At 43.0% G+C, this 27,704-nt stretch overlaps 1 protein-coding gene across 4 annotated transcripts in view; it reads left to right on the plus strand.

The window, feature by feature from the left end:
* The window catches only part of GADL1 (glutamate decarboxylase like 1), a 190,594-nt gene that overhangs the window by 52,491 nt on the left and 110,399 nt on the right, over window positions 1-27,704 (plus strand). For all 4 annotated transcript variants that reach the window (XM_040246326.1, XM_040246327.1, XM_040246329.1 and 1 more), the window contains exons 7-11: window positions 5,390-5,469; window positions 5,590-5,644; window positions 10,477-10,593; window positions 15,622-15,686; window positions 15,984-16,065. In XM_040246326.1, coding sequence (XP_040102260.1) covers window positions 5,390-5,469; window positions 5,590-5,644; window positions 10,477-10,593; window positions 15,622-15,686; window positions 15,984-16,065 — 399 coding nt within the window. The remainder of the gene's footprint in view (window positions 1-5,389; window positions 5,470-5,589; window positions 5,645-10,476; window positions 10,594-15,621; window positions 15,687-15,983; window positions 16,066-27,704) is intronic.

The raw sequence follows: 27,704 nt of genomic DNA on the forward strand, positions 1-27,704 counted from the left end.
AGCGCCACCTCTTTCTGTGAATCTCTGCTTTGAGTGTCTTATTTATTAGATCTTATGTGATTGCTACTGATCTCAGGTCTGTCTTCTGCTCCCATTCCCTTGTGAAACTGATTGCGTTGAGTGGCTAACATGAGGGCCCTTCGAGGAAAGGGAGATATTCAGTAACAGTGACATCACACAGATACACAAGGGGATGTTACTGCAACCCCCACTGAAGTGAGAGGTCAGCCTGTGGGTGACCGCGCAGGCCTGGGGCTAGGCTGCCTGGGGCCAGTTCCTGTCTCCACTGCCTGCTCTCTGAGTGACCTGGGTAAGTGGTGAATCCTGCTGTAACGCAGTTTCCTAGCTTATAAAAATGAGTGTATCAGTTAGCTCTAATATGTAACAAATTGCTTCTCAACCCAGCAGCATGCAGCTATAGCCAGACATGGCACTCAGGTTTGGGGACAGCCGAGCAGCGCTGGGCTTGCCTGGCCCATGGCTGCCCTGGGCGTGGCTGGGCTGGGCTGACAACAGGGATGCTCCAGCAGGCTGGTCCACCGTTGTCATGGCAGCAGTGCAGGTGAAAGACAACTCAGAGACACACTGGGCCTCTTGAGTTCTGGGCTCAGAACTGGCACGTTGTTTCCCCCTCACTTTCTTGGTAAAGTAAGTTGCATATAGGAACCCAGATCCAAGAAGTAGGCAAATAGACTTCACCTCTTAAGGAGACTCTCTGCAAAGCTGCCTGGAGACGGAATTGGATGCAGGGGGCGGCGAACAGTCTGGAGCCATAAAAACGACCCAGCAGCCACGTGAGCTTAGTTATCACCAGAGATTGAATGAGTTAGAGCATGTAGAGTAGTATCTGGCACATACTAGACAGAAATGTTAGATCTTTGTAGTAATAGGAGGAGGAGAGGGCTTTCCAGGTGGCGCTAGTGGTAAAGAACCCACCTGCTAGTGTAGGAGACATAGGAGACACAGGTTCAATCCCTGGGTCGGGAAGATCCCCTGGAGGAGGAAACAGCAGCCCACTCCAGCATTCTTGCCTGGAGAGTCCCATGGGCAGAGGAGCCTGGTGGGTACAGGCGGTGGGGTCGCAGAGTCGGACACGATTGAGCACCTTAGCACACAAGCGCTCAGGAGAGAACGACCCAGCTACACTAACATGGGGCGCAGCTCAAGTGCTGTCTTACTTGGAAAGGATGCTTTTTATTTTTTCTGTTTGTGGTTCCAGTGGGGGCCTCTGTCCATCCCACCACTGCTTTTTCCCCACGTCCCCTCCTGTGCCTCCTGCAGTAATCCTAGGGCTCCTGTCAAACACATGAGATGGGCAAAATCGGACAGTTTTCTGCTAATTCCAGCTGGACTTTCCTGTATCTGTTACTCTCTTCCAAGAGCAGAAGTTATCTTATTATCACAAAAGTATCATCTGTGCAGGAACCTGACCACCCCCAAGTATCCCCTGTCCTGCCTGACCACTGGTCAGCTCAGCACTAAATGCAGAGTGGACATTGAGTTGGGGGCGGCTAGGAGGAGTCACCTCCTCTGAGATTCTGAATTTACCTCCCCAGGCCCTTCCTCACAAGATGTTCTTTCTGTAGGAAAAGAAGAATATTTAGGAATGCAGACTTCTAGGAGAAATGCTTGGTTTCTTGAGAGGATGATGGAGTAGAGTTTCCTGCCTGGATTCCAACCCTCAGTATTTCAGGTGGAGCAACCCTAGCATATCAGAAATGCAGAGTCCCTTCTGCATTTGAATTGCTATGTCCATGCCTGGAAAGGCTGATTAAATAGGGGCCCTGCTATCAGCACAGTGCTTTTACCTTTGCCTTTTTTCATTCTTCATTTGGTTTAAAAGGTACCAGAGGAACATCCCTGGTTGTCTGGTGGTTAAGTCTCTGTGCTTCCACTGCACGGGGAGTGGGTTCAACCCCTGGTGAGGGAACTAAGATCTTGCATACCATGAGGCGTGACCAAAAATAAATTAGTTAAGAATAAATAAATAAAATGTACCAGAGTTCTTTTATGGAATACTTGCCCTGGAAGTGGGGAAGAAATTCTGTGGAAGACTAGAATGAAGATGATGCCTGGGGAAGACCAGTAACACAGGTATAGCTGGCAAATCGGGCATGAAAAGAAATGGAAACTTTGTGGAATTGTGAAACCAAGAGCTGAGTATTTTTTAAAATCTCTGTTGGAGATGTGTGTGTGAAGAGGCAAATATATGCTTTGGCTAACATGCCAGCAGAGGATGAAGCCAGAAAACCAACCTTGACCTGTGTCTTAGTTTGCTCAGGCTGCTCTAGCAAAATATAGAGTGTGTGGCCCAAACAGACATATATTTCTCAACAAATCTGGAGGCCGGGACCTCTAAGACCGAGGTGCTGGTAGATTAGTGTCTGAGCCTTGCCAGAGGGGACCCAAAGAAAAGGGAACTTTTGGAGAAAAATAATTAAAGTAAAAAACATTTGTAGCTTCATTAGCAGTTAGATATGAACGCTAGTGTTAAAGAACCCACCTGCCAATGCTGGAGACTTAAGAGGTGCGGGTTCGATCCTTGGGTCAGGAGGAGCCCCTGGAGAAGGGCATGGCAGCCCACTCCAGTATTCTTGCCTGGAGAATCCCACGGACAGAGGAGCCTGGCAGGCTATAGTCCATGGGATCGCAAAGAGTTGGACACAACTGAATCAACTTAGCACATGGGAATTCCTCAAATTTAGAAAAATCTTAGTTTTGTCATTCAAATCATTTTGGAAATCAGCATGAAGTAGTGAATACTGTCTGCCACTCAAAAGCGAGGAGGAAGGAAGCCCTTTTCACTCCCAGGCCAGCAACCAGTTGTCCTGCTTCCTCTCCAGCAGGGTCCAGGTTGGGGTGAGGCAGTGAGGTGACTAGAGTACATGTCTCAAGGTCACGCCTTCTTAAATTTTGCACTGGAGGTGTCTCACCCACTCCACCCACTTTGTGGCCCTGCTCTCTTGTGAGGCTGCCCCAGGCTTAGGACCATCGCAGGCATTGACGGGGTGAGCAGGTGCTTTCCAGGGAGTCTCCAGGATCCCGACTCTGCCTCTTTAGGAATTGAGCCAGCTGCATGCTCTTGGAGAAGTCTCTATACTTCCTTTTCTTCATTTCCTAAGGCGTGACATTCACGACCCTGCTCTCCCCACCACCTGAAGATAATCTGACCATTGCACTAGTTAGCATGTCAGAACTCCGTGTGTCCACAACGGCCCATGAGCATGGAAAACCGCAATGCTCTGAGAAAACCAATGTCACGGAGGAAAGCTTTTCTGGAACCAGGAATGAAAATTTCCATGCAGTCCTGTCTTTCATGTGGGCACTGGCTGTCTTGCTTTATAGAAATAAATGCCTGCTGAGAATCGTGCACCTTCTGTGGGACAGTGAAACCCAGGGCGAGACTGGATCTTAGAAGGACTCACTACTCTTCTGCCAGTGAAGGGAGCAGGCTTTCTTATGTCTAAATGTAGCTGTTACTTCTGAACTCCGGCTTCTAGGTTTTTCCTTCCCTTGAAACTACTCGGTATATCTGAAGCATCACCCTTTATTTTTTTTTCCCCTTCCAAGGTTCTTTTCCTCCTCTGATGTTTTCAGATGTTTAGACTTCAGTTTTTCAGGCTTTGAAAAAAAAATCTGTCCTTAGGCATTTGAGATTGCCATTGGACTCCCAGTTTGCCCAGAGATTCCCAAAAATAGCTCCAGAAGCTGTTCTTATTCTGAGGACAAGTTTTTTATTCAGCGGATCCATTGATTGGGGATATGGTGCTATTTTTCAGGGCAAAGCAGTGTGATTTTCCTTACTGGCAGATGTCAGAGGGGGTAGGCTGCTATTTATCATTATGAAATCAATAGCTGTTTGGTGCCAGAGGACCCCAGTCTCTGGTGAGAAATAATTCACCTTAGTTGTTACCTCAGCTATGGTGGACCGATGTAGCAAGTAGAGAATTAACTATGTTTTCACGTACATTATTACTCTTCACTATGCATGGTTCTTGTAACAACCTGAAATGAATGCATCCTACAGGCATTTTGAATGCATCCTACAGGCGTTTTGAATGCATCCTATTCGATATTTGGAAATTAATTTTTTTGGATGATGTCATTTCTCCCGATGGTGTTACTTCGGCATGTATTTTTATAGAGTTAAAAAAAGAGCTCTCCATAAAACTCTCTTGACAAAAGAGGGAAAAAATTACCACATTCGAGGGAATATATCAAGTTAAGTGTGAAAGCATGACTACTTCTTTAATGTATTCATACCTACAAATTAAATTATTAAGGTTTTTTTGGTACAGTAATGTCCTTTAGCACCTTCAGTTTTTTTGGCATGAAAAAGAATTAACTGACCACCTGTCCACATTGATGTATAAAGAGAAACATCTCCAGTGTTTGAGTCCTGATTATTTTATAGGATTTATGTAGAGAAAAAAGGCCCAACAATCCAGAGTATATACTACTATTTGCCAATAAGAAATAGACAAGACCTAATTCCAAAGCCAGCTCTTAGCCTCATTCCTGCCAGGGCTATATTGCATAGTATATCTGTAAGTTAGTGTTACTTCTTAAAATTGTATTTTGTTTATTTACTTTTTGGCTGCACCACGCAGCATTTGGGATCTTAGTTCTCCAACCGGAGACTGAACCTGTGCCTCTGCAGTGGAAGCACAGATTCTTAACCACTGGACCACCGGGAAAATCCCAAGCTTATTACTTTCGTTATTGTGATTTTAGCCACATTCCCTTGTGTCTAATTTCAGTCTTACAGTCAGTATTAAATGAGACTAGTCAAGTATCTGATCAGCATGTATAACTCATTGTTTGCTCTTGAAAACGGTTTTTTCTGTGGTCTGTGATTACAGTTTTTGAGACAGAGTCTTGATTACCCCTTAGAGGGTTTTTGAGTCAGCAGTGGACTAGATTCTGTTTCCATTAATACTGAGTTTTATTAGAAGCATCAAGAGAAATTTTCCTCAGTGTTTCGGAAAACAACCACCTTCGGTGACCAAGTTTGTTCATACACCAGGCTCTGTGCCAACTGTTTACATGCATTAACCGTTTTAACTCCATGACAAGGAGATGGAGGAGGCACCCATATAGCCACTTTATAGATTAGCAAATTGAGGCTCAGAGAGCATGCCTTCTTTGCTCAAGGGTCCATATCTGTAGAGGAAAACCTGGAATTAAATCTTGGTTTCTCGGATCCCAAGGGAAGTCAGTGTTTTTAACCACCATACTGAAGAGCTCAACTGAATGCTTTTTATGTTTTAAGGCAACACGATTCCAGAGGTTGGCTCAGCCATGTGACACACACCCATGTAGCTAACAAGCAGTACCTTTTTCATGCCGTGTATCCGTGTCTCTCTCCTCCTCGTCTCTTTGAATGTAGTGTCATTACTCCATGAAGAAGTCTGCTTCCTTTCTTGGGATTGGTACTGAGAATGTGTGCTTTGTGGAGACAGATGGAAGGTAACGGGGACAGGATCCAGAAGCCTGGCCGGGGCGGTGGCGGGGGGATCGATACCATTTACAAATGTCCCACGTCTGTTCACTGCTGAGTGTGACTGTGTTGCAAATCTGTTCTCTCAGAGGTAAGATGATACCTGAGGAGCTGGAGAAGCGCGTGCAGGAGGCCAAGAAAGAGGTGCGTGGGCAAGGGGAGGGAGGGAGGGGAAACATGCGCGTGTCTGGGCATGAAGGAGAGGACGCGGGGCAGCGGCCAGGCCCCTGTCTGTGTCGGGGAGAGAAGAGGTCCTCTTAGGGTGGACGGAGGGAGCTCATCTACAGAGGTGCCGTATCTGGTGCTTGCTGCACGTGTTCTGTGGAGCTCCTCAAATGTGCTCATTCCCAGAGGGCTGGAGCCGACTCAAACCCTGATGTCACCCTGTACCAGGTCCTTGCCTAGAATAAGCTTCAGAACCTTGTTCTGGCCTCTCTTCCTGCTGTATAGCTCCTGACTCTGAGGATGCTTGGCCAAACGAGTTAGTTACCTCCGGGCTGCATTCAGGATGGTTTCTGACTTCTTGGTCAAATGATCCTCCTGGGCTGTTTCCACATGAGGCCCACCCGTAACTATCACCCTTGTTGGGTCTGAGCCTCGTATTTCTGCTCTGGCAGACTGCCCTCTCTTCCTTGGCTTCCAGAATGTTTGAAAGCTGGCCTGCCCATTGCTGAGGGAGGCAAGGCATGGCCCTGGTCACCTGCTCTACTGCAGCAAAGCCTGGCCCCGATATCTGCTTTATTTTTAAGCCTGACATCAGCCATCTTGCTTCTTGGGCCAAACGCCTGATGGATTAGGTACAGCCACTTCTGTGCATCCTTCCCCATCCCCTGGAAGCCCCGCGGCCAGTGAAGCTTCAGACCCTTCTCCCATCACTTCCAAAAAGGCGGCAACAGTGTCAGCTGTTTTCAGATTTTGAGCTGTGATAGAAGTTTCTCTGTCCTCAGAGAGCTTCATACTGAGGGATGGGTTCTTTTATTTTTTAAGTTTTAACATTATATTTCTGGTTTTCTGTTCTTGTGCTCTTTATAATTTTTTAACTTCTCCAGAATTCACCTTACCTGGAGCATGCTCGGTCACTGTATTTGGTTTGATATTCTCTATTTAAACGTTCTGCTTTTACTGCAGATGTACTGGCTTCTGGTGTGTGTCCTTAGATCTATGTTTTTAAAACATTTCACTGACAAATGGATTTGATAGTTGTCTTGTGGTAGAGGTTATCCGATGTCTTTATCTTCTTGAGTAAAATTCTCCATTGAAACCTGTTTATGCTGCTGTGGACTACAGATGTCACCTTTAGCTTTATCTATTTTTTAAAAATCTAATTGTATCTTTTTCTACAGAAGCTCCTATCAAAAGGAACTTATGTTGTTACTGCTTGTTGGCAGGGAATATTGACTCCACTTTTTGTATGGTTTATATGATTCCTTCCTTCCGTCCTGCCTTCACCCTTCCCTTTCTTTCTTTCTTTCTCTTTTTTTCTTTCTTGAATTTTAAACTTTTCATTACGGAAAATTTTAAATATATATAAAACTAATATATTGAGATTACACATATAGGTCATGCATCATTTCACCATCATGATTTCACCATCATTAACTTTTGCTCCCATGCCCTCCCAATACCACTGGATCATTCTGAAGCATATCCTACACATTATGACATTTAATCTACAAATAATTCAGTATATCTGTAAAAGATACTTTCTCTTAAAAAAAAACAACCACACTTAAAGCAAGAATAAGCTCTTAACATTATCCAGTATTCACTCATTAGAATTTCTCCCATTGTCCTTTATAAAGAATAGCTGGTGGTCTGAATAAGGATTCATATAAAGTCCATGTGTCGCATTTGGTTGATTTATCACATGAATGTTTTCCCACCCACAGCCTTCTTTTCCTTTATCCCCCCTGCAATTGATCCACTGGAGAAAGCAAGCCCTTTGTCCTGTAGAGTTTTCCACATCGTAGATTTTGTTAATTCCGTTGAGAATTTGACTTTGAGTGTTCCTATACCTCCCCATCTGTTTTCTATATTTTCTGTTTGGCTGTTAGATATTGAGACTTGGGGAGATTCAGGTTGGAATTTTTACCAGGAAGACTTCATGGGTGGCATTTTGCCCTTTAGTCAGCAAACGTCTTGGGGCCCCTTTTGTGATAACAGTATTAGTCCATCTATCCCAGAACTCTGCATCAGCCTCTCACCTCACGGACTTTGCTGCCAATTGTTGTCATTGTCTAGACCCACTATTTCATTAGTGATGTTCTAGCTAATTCTCTCATTCCTTCTTCATTTAGTGGCAGGCCTACTATCATAAACATTTTTGTTCCTTCATCCCTATTTAGTCACCCTAAGGAGCAGTTTGAACAAGCCAAGACAGAATCGATATGTTATTTTCCCCTTATTTACCAATTTTCACAATAGTGAGTGAACTACCAAACTTTCTGAAAGATAGCCAAACAGTTTTTTCTTTTTCAAGTATCATGAAGAACTCATCTTCTAAAATACTGGATGCATTTTATTCCACAGCAGTCATTATTATTTTCATCGTTCAAATTTCTATTTGTTTTGACAACGAAAGTCCATGAAAGGGGCATATCTGAAGCTGAAAACTTGAACAGGGAAGTGTTTAAAAAGTAAGAATTGCTTTAGGCACATTTGAAAATAGGGCAACAGGGTTAGAGTTGGTCTGTCTTGGTTTCCTTTCATCAGTTGAAACTTGAGCTTGGATTCACTGAGGACAGGTCTTGCATCCATTCTGAGATCTTCAGACCTCATAACTAGTTTCTTTTTCTCAGTTCTCCAGACCTAGTTTCTTTTTGTTTCAAACTTTTTAATTTGCGCTGTTACAGAGGTAGCAGATAGTACATCAACTCTGTTTTTCTTCTGGGATTCAATTCCCTGACCAACCACAATCAATTTTTTTAATTGATTGAGCTGTGACCTTTACCCTGATGCCATTATAAAGATGGTGAAACCCACAGAAGCAGCAGAGGTTCTGAAGTACTTATTTTTTAAAAAGAAGACTAAGATGATCGCTGAATAAGTGGAGGTATTTTTGTGTATGAGCATTTGAAATGACAAACTTTGTTAGAGAATTCAGCTGATTGGCAATACACAATCAATATTCTTTCCACTGAGTTTTCTCATTAATAGCATGAGCTATGAGAAAGGGGAAAAAACATGGAAGGTTAAATGCAGATTACAAAAGTTTAATTTCTGGGTCTTGTATTTATAGCTAGATTGTTAAAAGGGTGAGGAAAACTCATTAATGGGCTATAATAGCTAGCACAGATAGTTTTCACAATTGTCAGGATGTCATAGAGTTTATAAGGAAAGCCCCAGCATTAAAGACACCTTCAGTGGTTTTAGTAAATTACTTTTTCGGTTGCTTTCAATGATTGCTGTAAATTTGGTCGCATTTCATTTAGGTCAGGGCCATGATAAAGGCATAATCCGTTGGTAGTTGATTACAGGACAGAAGCCCTGAAGCCCGTGGTTCCCAGGGGCTCTGTTAGCCACAGGCCCTGCTCCCAAGAGGCTCAGCGGGCTGGCTTCCAGGGCTCAAGGCCACCTCCCCACACGGCGGGTGGGTCCACTGTGTACCATCGCTGTGATTGCTGTGCACCTCCACCTGGAGGTGTGGGCTAAGCGTCCTTGCTCTAGATGGCCTCCATCTGGAAGCCAGGAAGTCATGTCTTTCTGTCAAAGGTCAGCTAAATTGGAATGAATCTGGTCCAAGCAGAACACCCCTGTTGTTAAATGGGACATAAAATATAAGAACAAGTGTCTTTCAAGATAAAATTGAGGGGAAAAGGACTCATCCTAAAATGACTTTGACAAGTAAGCATTGTCGTTCCTGACTCCTGGTGCTCTGGATCAGGAGTCTACTTTCACCCCCACCCCCATCTTTGTCTGCAGATTTTCCCCTGAAGACACTTCCGCAGAGAGAAGCACACCCCTGCCAGCACCTTGGGATGGCTCTGTCTGGAAAGAGCCTCGTGTGCTCTCTTCTTCGTGGCTGCCATAAAGCCTCTCGTGGGGCCAGGGCGCCTGCTGGGCTCGCTTGGCGGGAGTTAGCATTCCTGTTCCCACATTCTCCCTTTCCTCCCATTTCTCACGGTACCTGCTCTCTCTGCAAGATGCAGCTGTGGGCTAGATGAGGAGGAATAATCGTGGCAGAAAGACACAGGTCCTTTTCTCCAGCACATTCTAATAATTTTCTCTATCATGACTCTCATTTGGGGAGTGCATCCCAGTGAGGTTACTGTATCCCGTCTGTCACCAGATTTGTTCCCAGCACATCCCTTGCCTTGGAGCTACACTTCCTTCACCAGGTGAGGAGCAGACAGGCCTGGGAGGCCTGCCCCTGGGGCTGTGGTCTGTCTCCCAGGCCTGTTCCTTCTTGTTTTGGAGGTGCTAAGGGGGTCTCCTTGGGAAGGAGTTAGGAATCACAGAGCAAGCCATTTTGCCATGGCAGTTGAGCTTATTCACTTTCTTTCTTTTTAAAATTTATTTATTTACTTGGCAGCACCAGGTCTTAGTTGCTAGCTTATTCACTTTCTATCTGGGAAAGCTAGAGAAGACTTAAGAAAGAAAATGAGAGTAGAGAGAATGAGGAGGCATGTGGAGTTGGGACAAAGGAGTCTATTATCATGACATCTTCTATTTTCTTAAGCTATGTGTATGGCAGCCCACTCCAGCATTCTTGCCGGGAGAATCCCATGGACAGAGGAGCCTGGCCGGCTATGGTCCGTAGGGTTGGAAGAGTCAGACACAACTGAAGTGACTTACCATATCAGGCAGAGGCCATGTGATGGAAAAATGTAAACACACTCACTGAATAAATTTTTGTCTCCAAAGAAATCAGATAAATGTCCAGATGTATAACCCCTGTGTTAACCGACCTACTGTGGCATGGATTCTGTGGTGATGGTGACGATTCTTGAACTCTGACATGTGGGTGCTTCTCACAGGGCGCAGCTCCGTTCCTTGTGTGCGCCACGTCTGGTACCACGGTGCTGGGGGCCTTCGATCCTCTGGATGAGATAGCGGACGTCTGCGAGAGGCACGGCCTCTGGCTCCATGTAGACGTAAGTTCACCCATGTGCGCCCGTCTGTTAAACTGTGTAGCCTTTCTGCAGCTTTGGTGGGAAGTTTTTCATACTCTCAGGAGCTAGACGTGAGCTCTCCAGCTATTTGTATCTAAATGTACATATATTTCTAATTGGGACTTCCTAGGTGGCTCAGTGGTAAAGAATCCACCCATCAATGCAGGAGACACGAGAGATGCGTGTCCTCCTGATCCCTGGGTCGGGAAGATCCCCTGGAGAAGGGAAATGGCAGCCCACCCCAGTACTCTTGCCTGGAGGAGCCTGGTGGGCTGCAGTCTATAGGGACGCGAAGAGTCAGACACAAGCAGGAATATTTCTGATTAGGGGAGATAAACATGTCATATCCTGCTAGGTAATAAGGAAGAAGCTACCCAAGACTCGATGGGGATTTTGTCTTAATTTTCCAGGTTTCCTCTTATTCTTCTTGTCTCCTGGGTAATTTCCTTGGATCTACTGTCATTAAGACAGCACAGTATGGGGACCCCTTCCACACTGTGGAGTCAAGAGGCTGATTTAGGATTCAAACCTGCCTCCTCTTCATTGTGACCCCAGCTCGTTGGGTTTTGGTTTCATTTGTAAAGAGGGAAATAAGTGCCTGATGTGGTCAGTAAAGGATCTTCTAGCTCTAATGTTCTGTGATTCCAGTCAGCTGGGAAATGCCAAAAGCTGCATAGCTGCCCTGCATGCCGTAACTAAAACAGCTTTTATCTGGATCTATCACAGATAGCTATTGGAGAGTGGTTGGATAACATATATTCTTTATAATTTTCTAACTTAAAGCGTTGGCCTTTTTGTGTGGTTAGTTCTGTAGGTCCAGGGGTTGCTCATAACGTTGTTTTCCTTGATTAAAAGTAACTTAAAGTTCTACTTATTCAGGGTTAAAAAATTGAGTTCAGCTGGTTAAGAATGCTTGTTGAGCTTTCTGACTGTGTGTGTGGACGACACCAGCAGTTAATTAGTTTGATTCAACCTGGTAGAAGGAACCATTGAACCCGAAGATGAGACTTCAGGGAACTTTCCTCCAGTGAGTGAGTGGTTCATACCTTCCTTATCAGACAAAGAAAGGACAATATTTTTGACTCACTGAACATTTGTTTGGAGCATACACCTACACCTAATTCTATAGTTTGGATGATTGAAAGTAAGGTTTCTATGATATAATATCAAAAGAATTTTTTAGCAACTCAAAGCTTTCATTGAATATATACTAATATTTGGTAAAAGCAGCAGTAGTCATATGAAGCTCACTAGAGTTATAGGCTTGATTAGTATGCAAATGGCAATACGTCAGGTAAATTATTTGTGACTTCTTTAAATGAGATTGTAGGATTTGTATCTGTTCACATTTCAACTTATGTTATTGATTTTTATAGACTTAGAAGTATAATAATACATTATGTCCTGAAAGATAATATGAAGTGAGTACTTTTGTGACTGTGGAAATAGGGGCAAAATCAAATATATGAGCAGTTATACTTAAACATTCTACTCTCATAAAAGAAACATCAAATATGGATTATATAGTGTATGTAAAACAGAGTAACTACAGCAGTTTCCAAATTGGGAATGATGTTAAGAGATTTACGGAGCTTAGAGAGAATTGTGATTGATAAGATGTGAATGAAAACCTCTCTAGATTTTTTAAAAATCAGAGGTTGAATTTTTTAAGAAAACCTTTTTATAAGGGAATATTTGAGCCACGAAAATTGTTCTGTTTGCATGTTTGTGGTATTAGATTAAATTTGACAACTCTTTGTGTGACTTATTAAAGAAATTGGCTCTAACACTGAGACAATAGTCACTCACCCTCTAATATTACAGACATCATTCTGTTAATGAACATTTTAAAAAATTTGATTTATTTTTGGCTGTGCTGGGTCTTCGTTGCTCCCCATGAGCTTTCTCTAGTTGCGGCAGCTGGGGCTCCTCTTCAGTGCTGTGAGCAGCCGCCGCCTGTTGCAGGGCACAGGCGGTAGGCACATGGGCTCAATAGCTGTGGCATGCGGGCTTAGCTGCTCCACACACGTGGGACCTTCCCAGACCAGAGACTGAACCCGAGTCCTCTGAATTCTTAACCACTGGACCCCCAGGGAAGTCCCGTTGAAAAAATTCTATGGAGGAACATGTAGCTTTTCTTGAAGAAACTTTCTATACCAAGTTTATTCATTTGAAAGATAAAAAATTAATAACATTATAGTGATAACTTTGGCCTGTTTGAAGTTTTCTAGATGGTATTTTAAAGAGCCTTTAAAATACTAAAAACTGGTATTTACTTGGGTTTATTTTTAAAAATGAAATAAAACCAAGTTGGCCAGCATGTACACCATATCTTATTATTTCGAAGATACACATATTTTGTTTACATCTCTAATATACCTAATTGGTATGTTGATGTCATATTTTTTTCTTTCTCAGCAGTCCACAAAAAAATAGTTCCCTTACATCTGATAGTGTCTGAAGTTTGGTTAATCACAATGCCTTTTTAAACAACTGAATAAGAAAAACCTTAGTCGTGTTGAAAGTTTTGGCTGTGAGCCAGGGTTATTGCAGCCTCTGCCTGAGACCAGGATTTCAGGGCTAGTCCAACTCTTCTCTGAAGCAGAGGCTGCGGCCGCTGCAAATCCTCACGCCCCCCGCCACACTTCCATCCCAAGTTCTCGGCCTGGAGAAGGTGGCAAAGACTACGCTTAAAATCGGGGCCTCTAGGAGCTGCCGTCTTTCCATTCCACTCTGCCTCCACTTTGCTCTCAAGATTAGCCCTAAAACTTAAGATTATTAACTAGTTACTTAAAGAGAAAAACATAGGCAAACAGTCCCCGTGGCACCTAACTCAGAGGTCCATAGTGACATCCATTGGTTTGATGCTGTGGCGAGCTTTGGAATGAGGAAGTCACAGAGGGAAGCCAGTATAAGGAGGACATTGGCATCGGGTGCTGTGTTTTTCCTTAGTTCTTTTGAGGAATGCATCTGTGGCTGAGCTGTTTCTAACCCAGCCAGTACTGTGTTGTGCTTAGTTGCTCATCCATGTCCAACTCTTTGAGACACTATGGACTGTAGCCCGTCAAATTCCTCCGTCCATGGGGATTCTCCAGGCAAGAATACTGGAGTGGGTTGCTGTGCCCTCCTCCAGGGGATCTTCCCAACCCAGGGATCGAACTCACGTCTCCCACATTGCAAGTGGATTCTTTACCGTCTGAGCCACCAGGGAAGCCTCCAACCATGCCTAACCACCCTGTAAACCAGTGAACTGATGCCTTGAAAGAGCTCCTGGGATTTTAAAACTGCAGTCCAGCTCCCTAAGATGGGCAGAACATTGTCTACTTCTTGAGGAGGAAGAAGAGGCAGAGGGCAGTGCAGGGGGCAGCAGGGAGAGCAGCTGTGTGAGTTGGGCAGAAAGGGTGAGAGTACTGGGTGTGGCTGAGTCTTCCTGATTAACCCTTCCCCTAGTTGCCACTGGTAGGTTCTTAAGAAGTTGAAGGATTGAGAAAAGCAGGCAACTTAGAGCTTAGGGTCTGTAATTCCCTGGTGGCTCAGATGGTTAAGCGTCTGTCTACAATGAGGGAGACCCGGGTTCGATCCCTGGGTTGGGAAGATCCCCTGGAGAAGGAAGTGGCAATCCACTCCAGTACTATTGCCTGGAAAATCCCATGGACAGAGGAGCCTGGTAGGCTATAGTCCATGGGGTTGCAAAGAGTCGGACGTGACTGTGCGACTTCACTTTCACTTTCAAGAGAAGTAAAAGAACCTAAAATGTAAGTGATTTTCATGTTTGAGAGGGTCAAGTTCTTAAAACGCAGGCCTGGGAAGGCTCAGTTAGCAGGTTCAGATCAAGTTTTCCCAGAGGCTGAGGGCAGTTGCCTCCACAGCTCAGCCTTGGTCACACATGGTCCATCATGAATGACGGTGGGAGACAAGGGCAGGGACAAGGGGGCTTGACTGACAATCCTGACCATCTGTCCCTTATCTGGGAATCTTGAGGACGTGCCTGTGCACCAGTTTTGGCCCACAAACCTTTGGGAACTTCTGGGGTGATTGGAGAGTCTAGTCCAGGGAAGCACGGCTGGAACGTGTCGCAGTCGAGGTTCCTTAGGGTTCATTGGGCAGATAATTGTTTTAAGCAAAGGAGAGGAGGGCTGAGAATAAGGAGAGGAAAGGAAATCCCAGAGTCAATAAGCCTGGAGGGGAGGGAGGAAGAATCAGTGTGAGAAGTAAGAACGTCAGTTTGGTACTTGAAAACTTAATGAGACATTCACTCCCAGGGCCACGTAAGAGCCCAACTCTGCAAGTGAGCCCCTCCTTAAGGGTACAGCCTGGTGACTCGCTCTCCTGTCCCTGGCCAGCCCTGAATGGGAAGGCTTCTCTTGCGGCCACTCTTTGCTGTCCACCAGTGAGCTCAGCTTTTGTGATGCTCTGAGAACATGAAGACCTCTCATTTCCTTCCTCCTCCACATCCATGGTGCACACAGTCTTGCCATTTCTTTCCACGTGATATTGGGCTCTTTCTTAACTTTTGTTGGAGTTGTCGACATTGAAGGACCATTGTGTACTTTAGATTCTAAGATTTTAGAGCGTGTGGACTGTGTCTTTTGTCCACAGGCAGCTCAACGAGTTACTTACCAGTCTCTTTATAATGTGGGGATTTAATTCCTAAGCGTCAATGGAGACCTTTCTGTTGCAGTGAGGTTCAGATCACCTGAGCAGAGCTGGTGATCAAAATTTCCCAGAGTCCACTTTGAACTCAAAGCAGGGCTCTGTGACAACCTAGAGGGGTGAGATGGGGTGGGAGGTGGGCAGGAGGCTCAAGAGGGAGGGGACATATGTTTACATATAGCTGACCCATGTTCACGTATGGTAGAAACCAATTGTCCTTCAATTAAAAATAAATAATTTAAAAAAATTCCTAGACTCCATATTGGTTGAAACTGACTTACAGTGTCACATGACATCTGGCTGGTGAACAAATAACACTGAAATAACGTGGTTTGGGTTGTATCACTGTCTCAACAGGCTTCTTGGGGTGGCTCAGCCTTGATGTCCAGGAAGCACCGCAGACTCCTGCAGGGTATCCACAGGTAAGCGTGGTTTCCCAGGCCTGGTGCCTTTTCTTCAGGCAAGGGGATCTCTCTGGACTTTGCCCACTTAGGTGACATGTTGATAATAGGCCCCAAACTAAGTAATTTTTTGCTTAAAAAAAAAAAAAAAAAAACTCCAAACAACAAACTCCCCAAACCACTCACACCAGGAGTCCTCTGGAGCGCTGACTTGGACGTGAATACGGAAAGCACCTGCAGTGGGTCATAGCATTCTTCCCGCCAGGGCAAGCTGAGTCTCCCCTCCTTACCCTGCTTTTCCTCTGTTTAACGTAACAGAGCTGATTCTGTGGCGTGGAACCCACACAAGATGTTGATGGCTGGGATTCAGTGCTGCGCGTTCCTCGTCAAAGACAAGTCTGTGAGTTTTCCTCTTGTGGCCTTTGGGCTTGGAGGGGGGTGGATTGCCAGATTTGCATTTTTGCTTGTGTTTTGTGCCTGGGGCCAGAGGTAGATGACAGTCTTTGGTAAGTGTTGATGGCATCAAATGGAAAGATGAATGGGCCCAGATAAAAGATGGAGTACTTCAGCTCAGGTAACCTGTGTTTAATTTGGTTGTTATATAATCTCATTAGTTATAGCTAAATGGTCTCCCTCGCTCTTTTTGGGGTTGTATTTTAAAGCTCAGTTTTAAACACTGCCAACTTTTTTCCCCCCTTGATTAAGTCCAGGATTTAACTTATCTTGGAACTTCTCCTCCCTGAGAAAGGAGAGCAGATGTGTGTCACACCTTAAATTGAATGCCTAATATGCTTAGCTGGGGCTTAACAGCCGGTTTTTACGGGAAGACATTGGTTCAGGGCTGATCTCAAACCCTGATTTACTAGAGGACTGCCTATCTCAAGCCATTGGTACTTCGCTTCTGTTGGAACACTGGGGAGAGCTGGAGACTGGTCTGGATCGCTGTGAGGCAAGCAGGCTGAGGTTCCTCTTGGTTCGAGGTGAAAACCCTCTGCTTTCTGTGGGTTAAATAAGGATCCTTGTGGGCCGTGGCCCAGGCTGGGAAGTGCTGCCTCATTCTCAGAAATGCCTCCTCAAGATCTGCGCGCAGCGTGTGGGTGATCTTTCTCAGCCATCTGCTTACATCTTTTCCTTAAGGGACTCCCTGTGCCAACGCCAGAGACATTTTCGCTTTTTAAGGAATTTTATTTCAAACGACAACCATATTTAAAATCTGAAATCTCATCTTGTCTGTGTCACAACTTTCTTTAAGAAAATATTTTGTGGTATTTGCATGTCACTGAGTGCTCTTTGTGTTTTGAGATGACCAGAGAGAATGCTCATCGGAAACTATGAACAGATTCAGCATCTTGGGAATATGAATCTATTCCTTCATGTTTTATTAGATTGGCGACTCTGGACTGTGTTCAATGCCGTTTAATTTTTATTAACTTAAGTTTTTAAATAGTAGAGTGACTGCATGTTATAACTGGAAGGTGGTTTAAAATCACTATACTATTTATGAACCAAAGAATATATTCAACTTGCCTACAGTTACATATATAGGACATGAAAGAGTTAGGAGTAAATCAGGTTTTCCTGTGGTCCAGATATAAGAACAAAAATACTATGCTGAGCATCCTTCAAGAACCAGGCATTTTCTATCTGCTTTCTTCCTCATCCAGTCATCTGGATAACTTCTTTATCTGTTAGTGTGATGCTCTCAGGAGTGGAAATTTTAAACCCCAAATTTTATGACTTCTTTTTAATAACTTTCTAGCTTTCATAAATTTTTCTTGTTGAATGATATTTGGAATGATTTAGCCAAGAATTGATTACATTCATGTCCTTGAGGCAACTTAAAATTTTCTGGATCATCTAACTCTATAACAGTGGTTAAAATTTTTTTGCTGAGGAATTCATTCCTGGATCTCAATGCAAACTATAGTCCCCATGTCTACTCACATGGCAGGGATTAAGAGGCTAGGAAAATTGTGTTCATGGTGCAGAGAATGCGGCACTTTCAAAAGCTGCCCTTTTTTGATGAAAGACTGTTTTCAAATTAACTGGAATGCAGAGTTGAACTGTGAGGTATGAGAGACGACCATCAGCTTCAGTTCTGTGCTGGGAGTTTTCTCCCACTTTTGTACCTGGTTTCTGCCTCTGTTGTTCACCCGTACTTTCATTTGTTCCCCTACCACCAGCTGCTTCCTACATAGATCAGGCACAGCAGTGCTGCTGGGCTTAGAAATAAATGTGTTCCTCATAGTCAAAGGGTATATGATTTCACAGAGGAGACAATGAACAAAGTGTGCCTGCCTGTTGAATTGTTTGATTACTAATTTGATAAGTGCTCTGAAGGCTGCGCTGGACATAGTTAATTATGTATTCACCAGCCATCATGACCTCCCTTCTGTCTCCTGATGCTCATCTAACCAGCCCCCCTGACAGCTAAGAGTCACCCTATGGCACAGAAATGATGAGGGGAAAATGTGAAACAAATGTTTTGGTTTCTGAGAGAGTTGGTATACACAAGAAGAGAGCCTTCTTTCCCCTTTTCTACCGTGAATGCAGAAACAGTGTTGTATCAGACCATGATGTAGGGAGCTCTGACAGCCACTTTGTAGCCAGGAGGTGATGACCCTAAATTGAAAAGTGACAAGCACAGAAGAGCAGAACAGAAAAGGGGAAACTCTTGGTCTTGGATGACATTGTATTCACTTTGGAAGTGCCCACTTCCAGAGTTTTTGTGATATGAGGTACAAGTAAGTATCCTTATTGCTGTTATTAATAATAAAACTTCTTCCACCAGGTAATCTATTACTTGGAGCTGAATGTCCTGGTATCTGAGACAGAAAGCAGTATGTTACTCACGCTATAAAGCAGACCTGAGAAGTTCCAGAGGGAAGGAACAGTGTGTGCAAAGTCTTTAAGAAATGAGGGTCCCTTTTTTCTTTTTTCTTCTTAATTTTAAAAACTGAAAGATGTTCATTGAACAATGAACAAAGCTAAGATTGGCAAGAGATGAGACCAAAAGATTAGGCAGTGGATGGATCATGCAAGGTCTTAGAAGCCATTTGAACAATTTTAGATTCAATGTTTAGAACAGTGTAAGAATATTAAAAACAAGGAGTAATCAGGAAAGATTTCCATTTAAGACAGCAATTTGGAAGGGAACAGAATAGATACAAGAAGAGAAAAGGCTTGCAGTACCCAAACAAGAGCTGATGGTAGCGTAGATGGGAAAATGTGATAAAATTCAAGATGTATTTCAGCTACCAACTAGACCGGGCTGAACTCCCAGTTATATATGGGACACGAGGAGGAAGCAGGTGCCATGGTTGACTCCCAATGAGTGATGCAGCTGCTAGGTGAATGGTCCCATGTAAGGAGACAGAAATGGCTGAAGGAAGAGAAGATGCTAGAGGGAAATGTCTTAACTTCAGCATGGGCTATGCTACATTTGAGATTCCGGTGAGGGATGCAAATGAAGGTGTCATGTAGGCAGCTGACACACGGATTCAAAGCTTGGGAAAGAGTTCTGCACTGGAAAACTAAATTAGGGATTGTGGAATGTAGGTGATGCTTGAGATCAGAGTGGAAGGGCTTGCCTTAGGGGGAGCTTTGGAGTGAGAAGAAGATGGAGATCTTACACCTGAAAAACTTCAGAATGTGAGTTTGGAATAGAAGAAGAGGAACCCACAGTGAGAGAAATTTGAGCTGGAGTGGCCAGGGAGACAATAGGAGGACTAGAAAACAGTGATGATAAGAGACTCGAGAGAAGCATGTTAGGAGGAGCGTAGCTGAAGCGGTACTTCCTTAGAGAAGACTCCCTGACTCACCGGTGTCGCCTCTCCATTACTCCTCCTCGGAGCCCATTCCCTTCCTCTGGAGTGCTTGTCACATTTGTGATTATCATTTCTCAAGTCTTAACATCCCCCCCCTAGGATGTAAGCTGTATGCAGAGAGGGGCCAGGTCATTATACTCACTACTGTACCCTGTCTGCTGAGCAGGTCCTCCCAGAACGAGGCAAAAAATTAAAATTCACTGAAAAAAAAGAGAATAATTCAGTAAATTTAAAATCCTCACTAATGTCTGCCTTCATGTCAACAGTAACTAGGAGTTTCCAACATCTCCCCTACCCCAAACTATGCCTTCTGAGCGGTTTGAGATAATGGTGATTATAATGACAGCTGATGAGCTTTATTGCCTTGGTCCCAACCCAAGGGACTTCCCTTGTAGCTCAGTTGGTAAACAATCTGCCTGCAATGCAGGAGACCAGGGTTCCATCTCTGGGATGCAAAGATTCCCTGGAGAAGGAAATGGTAACCCACTCCATTATTCTTGCCTGGAGAATCCCATGGACAGAGGAGTCTGGCAGGCTACAGTCCATGGGGTGGGAAAAGTCGGACACAACCTAGCGACTAAACCACCACCACCCAACCCAAGGCTTGAGCGTACCTCTAGCAGGTCATTGACAAAGAGCGATTTTAATTTGGACTTACTTCTCCAGTTAATGGAAGGGGGTAATTCCAGTTAAAGAAAACAACAAATTACTCAGTGAACATACTTCTGTTAAGGGAAAAACTGATTCCCTAATTTGTACCCTCAGAGCTGTAACATTCACAGTGCTGGTTTCCTGATTGACTGGCTTGTAGTGTTTGCATTTTTAATTTCCTGTATCCGTAAAGGAGACTGCCCGCGAAACAAAGCAGAGCTGTTACTATCCAAGTTGTTCTACCACTAGCACTCTGCATGATAGCGATAAAAAGAAAATCAGGGATTTCAAAAAATCTGTGATTATAAATAGGTTGACTTTAGATGTAAATGCTGGATCTACATGGGTGTTTTGAATCAAAGATAATTTTGATGCTTTGATCTAAAATAAAAGGCATATTCTGAGAATCAGATGCATAGATGGAGAAAAATCTTGGTATTGGCTTTTTGATCTTAGGTTTATTGGAAGAACATTTTAGTGTAAAAAATCTTACAGTTTTATGAAGATATGAAACATGATAATCAGATGACTTTTTGACTATGAATTATTCCTATCTGTTTCAACTTATCATTGCCATCCAGTACTAACTCACAAGGACTTCCTGTTTAACCTAGCAGCTATAGATGGTTAAAGGGACATTTTTTTTTCTTAAAAAAACTATGTAGATAATAAGGATTTTTAAAATGTCTATTTCTATCTTTATTTCAGAAGTAATTCACATTTAGCATAGACCAGAATCAGAAAATTCAGATAGGGAGAAGGATGAAGAAAAAGATGCCCTTTACAAATATCTGAAGATGCATAGTTTGTTATGCATATTGATATATTTAAATGTGAGTCTTCCCAGGTAGCACTAGTGGTAAAGAACCCGCCTGCCAAAGCCTGAGATGTAAGAGACACAGCTTGATCCCTAGGTCAGGAAAATCCCCTGGAGAAGGGCATGGCAACCCACTCCAGTATTCTTGCCTGGAGAATCCCATGGACACAGGAGCCTGGTGGGCTACAGGCCATAGGGTCTCAGAGAGTCGGACACAACTCTAAGTGATTTAGCATGCACACATATTTAAATATACACATGTATTTACCTAATATAGAAACATATTTTGATTTTAGCATGCCTGTTCTCTTTCACAAAATTGTGAATATTTCTCCATGTCAGTCTGCATTCTGTACATTTTCCATGGCTGCACAGTGTTCTATCATTTTGATATTTGATAATTAACCTGACTACCTCCTTACCACTGACCAACTAGATTGTTTTGATTTGAAGCTAATATAGATATGACTGCTCCCTTTGAGGCTAAATCTTTGTGTATTCTCCGTTTCCCCCTACGAATAGATTCCTAGAAGTCAAAGAATTGTGATCATCTTTCATGATGTTTTCTTATACTTTGTTTCCTGATTTTCCTTCTAAAAAATAGCTTGCTTTCTCCCTAGCAGAGTATGAGCAGGCATGTGCGTCTGTTAACCTTTGACATCGCAAGAGGTTTTAGCTTTGTTGAATTGATAGACATTTGTACACCCATACTTACAGACACATAACCATTTTCCTTCTCATGTTATGCAGTGATGTACTGTACCTCCTTCTCAGGGATCTTTAGCTGGAAATATTGACAGGCAGTGATGAGTTTCCTAGGTTTCAGATGTGAGGCTTTGGAGGTAGGCTTCCAGTTCTTTTACTTTCATCTCCAGTCTGTAAGAAGTGCAGGATGATCCTAGTTTTTCTTTAGAAAGAGAAATAGCAGAAAGAAGAGGGGTAGGAAATCCATTCAGAACACACACTCATTGGCTTCCCAGGAGACACAGTGGTAAAGAACCGCCTGCCGATGCAGGAGACGCAGGGGACCTGGGTTTGATCCCTGGGTCGGGAATACCCCCTGGAGAAGGGAATGGCAACCCACTCCAGTATTCTTGCTGGGGAAATTCCATGGACAGAGGACCCTGGCGGGCTACGGTCCATGGAGTCGCAAAGAGTTGGACATGACTGAGCGGGGAGCACACACACTCGAAGGTATGCTGTGGGCCCAGCACTGCTACGAAGGGAGAAAAAAACGGGAAAGGAGACAAATACCAGCTCCCCGTGTGGTTCCCAAGGAAGGCAGAGATGTTTTACTTGATACAACGCCTGAGAAATGTGCTCTCTCTCAGACCGGTTTCAGTTTCTATTCTGAATGATCTTTGATATTTCAAAGGACTGCTATTATATGCCATTAAAAAAAATTGTACAAGAAAAGAAAAAAGGGAGAGGAGGTGATTTATCAGAGAAACTAGAAAAAACTGTTTGCCTTTGTGTGGATCTCTTCTTCAGCTCTGATTTTGCTTCATGGAGTTCCTATGGAAGTGCCTAAAATAGTTTGAAAATACTGAGCAATCTGATCATCAAATAATTTATTTTCCTCATGCCAGAGAACGCTAACACTTCCTCTACACATGTATGCTTATATGCTTCTTTGAAATGACAGCCCCCTAGCTAATGAAGCAGGAAAGGGGGAAGGTGGGTGCTTAAAACTGACTGGAAATAGAGAGGCTTTTGACTGGCAGGAGAGACTTTGGTCTCCTGGGCTTGAGGTTGCTGAAATCATTCTTCAGATCTGGGAGACTGTTGCCTGAGCTGAGAGAATTCTTCAACTTTTCAGCAAGGTTGAGAATTCCATAACACCAGCAGAGTTCTTCAAATTCATGGTCGGTAAATAGACCTTTCTCTTTTTAATTGCTGAGTTTTCTTTAATTATAATGAAAAAAGTTAATTTTTTTCATGAGGCTTTTGGAAATTTATGCATACATGTGTATCTATGTATGCATCACATTTTAAAAACCTCACATGGTATTAACAGTCTTGACAAACACCCCAATCATGTCTGCTTCCCTTCCCCACAAAGTCAAGACAGATAATAATTCATGTTAGAATTGCATGTGTTTAAAATCCATTATATCTTTTTCCACTGAGCAAACCAATAAAATTGGGTTTTAGGATTTATTGGGTTTGTATTGCAATTGTCATTAATTTTAACAAGGGGATTTGTAGTATGTTTTAGAATTATGCCTCAAGGAACCTAGTGCCCTGGCGAACCATAGCCCTGAGGGATGTGTTAGTGCCTGACCAGGACTGTACTATCTGATTCCATCCATAGTTGCCATCGTGTCATGAATGGGCACAAGTCCCAACAAAGAGCTTATCTCTTGGTCTTGGAATCATCTGTATGGTGTGTGCATGCTAAGTCGCTTCAGTCGTGTCCAACTCTTTGTGACCCTATGGACTGTAGCCCACCAGGCTCCTCTGTCCATGGGATTCTCCAGGCAAGAATACTGGAGTGGGCTTCCATTTCCTTCTCCAGGGGATCTTCCCAACCCAGGGACCGAACCTGCATTTCTTACGTCTCTTTACCACTACTGCCGCCTGGGACTCCGAGTTACTGGGGAGCAGAAGGGGTTTTACTCATTGCTCTTGACACACTACTTGGCGCCAAACTTGACTCTTGATTCATGCTCAATAAAAATGTTTCCCCGAGTGAACGTCCTTTGTGTCTTTCCGCAGTACCATCAAATGGTAATGTTTTAAATGTGCTACCTACACTAGATCCTTTATCGTGACAACCTGATCTCTTCAAGTCTCAAAGACTGTCCCTTCTTGCTGGCACTTAGAATTTTTCTTTTCTGATGGCATGTAGAAATTATGTCTTGTGCATAGGGTTTGAGATATCCATTATCTCCTTACATCCTGTTTCATGATGATGCTTAGGAAAGCTCTCCCCTAAAGTGTGCCAACATTTGGCCTTTTGTCTCCGTGCCTCAGAGACCAATAATAAACCAGTGACTCACGCTTTCCTCTTTGCAGAAACCATATTGTCTTTCCCCTAGAAGGTTATTTTTGTCTCAGTGTCTAATGATGCTGTACTTCACTGGATATTGGACAAGCGGAAGAGACACTTGCTTTCCTAAGGCTCCCAGGTCCTCCCTTGACCCCTTCTAATGAACAGAATGACATTCACAATCTGCCAGGGCAACAGTGGTGCCTGTTTGTAATGTTGGACCCAGCATCTTGGCCAACGGTTTTCCAATTTCATCCTTGAGTTCCTTCAAACCTTTGGGTGGCTGCCACCTCGTCCTACATTAATTTCATCAGTTTGACTTGAATGAGTTGGGATGCTGCCCATGGCTGGATTTAATATCATCTGCCTGTCTATTTCTGGAGAACCTGAAGAGCGTGGGATTTTTCTGATATCCTTCCAGGTAAAGAACTCATTCCTCATGACAGCCATCCCATATCTAAGGGACTGCAACTTTGCTTCTCTGCCATTCATCACAGATAACTTCAGATTTGCTAAGAAATGACCATGAGGGGAAAAATAGGAAATTCTACTGTTGTGTCCTTTTGTCATCTCTAATTTGACAAAAACTAGCAGTTGAAAACGTATCTCAGAAAGAAGATTCTACTTATGGATTGAATTTTTTTTTCCTATCCTAACTTGTAACAAAACTGATTAGGGTCCCATAATATGAGAAGATTATATGTAAGTTAAAATCTAAGAAAAATGGGAAACATAAGGATTAGGGCATAAAAGGAAAACTGGAAAAAAGTTAATGAAAAAATACATGCTTCACCTGCCTCAGTGGCGTAGGCTAAATTTTGATTTTAGCATATTTTAAAAGATTCTAAGTAGCTGTCTTTTTGCTTTTATTTTTGCTTTACTATTATCTCACTGCACCAAGGCTTTCTCTTCTATTTCTACTCTCTGGTATGACACTTGAGGCCCTTTTGACTTCTTGGCATAAATTGTTCCATTTGTTTTCCTTTGCACAATTCTAGCTGTCATATTTGTTGTGTTCCAAGGAAGATATCTAAAAACATATCTGACACTCCTAATTAGGCTTTCTAGCTTTGTTGTTTCAAGGCCAAATAATTTCAGAGAGACCATTTTTTGTGCATATGGGGTTTTTCTTCCATGGCAATTCAAAATCCTGATATAAGTACATGTGAATAAGAGAGTATTTTTATTTTGCAGATAACTCAGAGGTGGTAAATAAAGATTAATATAGACTTTTACTCATTGTGCTTAAACCCTAACTTGTACAGAAATTGTTACCGGCATATAATAAAAGAATTACTTGTAGACCGAATCAAAAAAGAGGAACTCTGTAAAATAATCACCATATTTTCTATATTGAAAGAGAATATGATTCCTGCATGTAAGCACGCATGTGTTTACTCAACAAACATACTTACCTGTAGGTCAATATGATGGTGGTGGAAAACCATAATTTAGGGAGTTTTGTTAATTGCAAAAGGAACCAGGATCTTCTCTGATAGTTCATTCTGAGGGCTATTTGGGAGTTTAGAAGATACTGAATTTTTTTCAATTAATTATTATGAAATATAAGGAAAATATAAAACATGCATGATACATATATAAACAGCTTAAATTTATTTTTATGAAGAAGAATAATCAGGTGATTCCATACAGATTAAAACAAAGATCAGAAACCCAGGAATTACCTTGTTCCTGATACCAACTTTTTAACTATTTTCTTTAGCTTTGTTTTGTAAGTATATATCCTCAAATTATATATATATATTTTTTACTTTTGCCTTTTTGAGATTTATATAAATGCAGTCATGCAGTATGCATTTTTTGATTTGGTCTTGTTGTTATTACTGAATCGTACCTTATGTCTATAGGAATCACTCCATGTCGCATAATTGGAGGGTTATTCATTTGCACTGTTTATCCTATCCCTTACGAACATATCACCATTTGTTTATCCATTTTGCTATTGATGAACATTTGAGTTAGTCTAATTTGGAGCCTGTACAGAATTTTGCTATGAACATTTTTTGTGCATGTCTTCTATATCCCTGAGATGCTGTCTGGTATAATTTTCTCTTTTCTTGAAGTTATATTTAGGAACTTCTTAATGAATCAAAAGGTAATTTTGTTTTACGTGTGGGGACCCAGGCAATAGAATTCTGTTAGCAGTTTTCCTTTAGAACTCTAATGTGTGTGTTTTTTATTTCTTTTCCTCCTTTGGGTCTTTTGGTGTTGTCCATTAGAAAGTTAACTACTTAATTAATTCTTTTAATGGCAAAATGACTCCTTTCTCTAGTTTTCTTTAAAATTTTCAAACTTTCTTAATTTTCTGCCATTTATCTATAATGTTATTAATATGAATTTTATTTGGTTTTTGTCACTGGGACTTCAATGGGCCTCTCGAATGAATGTGTAGAGTAACGTGTTTTATAGTTTTTTAAGACTCTCCATTTAATTACTGAACCTACTTCCTCTTCTTCCTTTGCTTTCTTTTCTTTGTATAATTAATGCATATTATACTCCCTTACTGCTTCTTCTCTTACTCTATTTTCTAAATTTAAGAACTTTATCTTGCCTTGCTTTCTTCGTTGTGGAGAATTTTAGGGCCTATTTGAAATTCAGTAATTCTCTCTTCAACTTTGTCTAATCTACTGTTAACACTATCCCTTGAGTTCCTACTTTATTATTGTCTTTCCAGTTTCACAGTATTTAATTGAATCTTTTTCACATATAGACCATCTCTGGGTCCTTGTTGACATTAAGATCACCTTTTATCTTCATGAACATTCTGATCATAGATTCACAGTCTACCTCTGCTGACTCCAGTATCTGGATTCCCGCAGGCACTGTACCTATTGTTTCTTTAATCGGTGAGACCTGGCTCTTCTAGAGAGGCACCTTATTATATTCTTGATGGTTTACTGAATATTTTATTTAAAAACTTACCTTCAGGAATAATTTGAGACTATAAGTGAAGCTCTCTTCCTTTATAGAGGATTTTATTCTCATTTTGTGGGCATCTAGGGAGATTAGCAGTCCAGGACCAAGGCTTAAAGATTCTTGAATCTTCAGAGTATAACTTTGACCTCTCTTTCCAGTGGAGACCTTTGAGTCTTAAACAAGAGAAACAATTGCTTTAGTCCCCTTGTTATACTGACCATTTTGATTCTCTGTCCTGAAGCCCATTAACTGGATGCTGGGAGATGGTGATGGTGATACCCTGGGTCCCCACACGTGGTGGCCACACTCTCCCTTCCCTCTCTACCTTGTCCCCACCCTGCCCCTTCTCCCCTCCCCTTCTGCCCTCCCCTCTTCCTCCACCCTCCCTTCTCCCCTTCTCTCCTTCCCCTCCCCACCTCCCTTCCCTTCCCTTCCCTCTCCCCTTGCCCTCCCTTCCCTCTCTTCCTTCTCTACCTTCTCCTCACCACCCTCATCCCCCCTCCCTTTCTCTCCCCTCCCCTCCCCTTTCCCTCTCCCCTCCCCCTCTCCCCTTCCTTCCCCTCCTTTCTTCCTCTCTCCCCCAACCCTCCCCTCCCTCTTCCCTCCTTCCCTTCCCTTCCCCCTTCCCCTCTGCCGTTCCCTCCTCTCTCCCCTTTTCCTTCCTCCCCCTTACCCTCTCCTCTCCCCTCCCCCTCCCCTCTCCTCCCCACTTCCTCTCTCCTCCCCTCTCCCCCCTCCCCTCCCTCTTCCTCTCCCTTCCCCCCTCTCTTTCTCTTCCCCCGCCTCCTCTCCCCATCCCCTTCCCCTCCCTTCGC

This window comes from Oryx dammah, unplaced genomic scaffold (assembly GCF_014754425.2).
Source record: "Oryx dammah isolate SB20612 unplaced genomic scaffold, SCBI_Odam_1.1 HiC_scaffold_9, whole genome shotgun sequence".
In the NCBI taxonomy this organism is placed as follows: Eukaryota; Metazoa; Chordata; class Mammalia; order Artiodactyla; family Bovidae; genus Oryx; species Oryx dammah.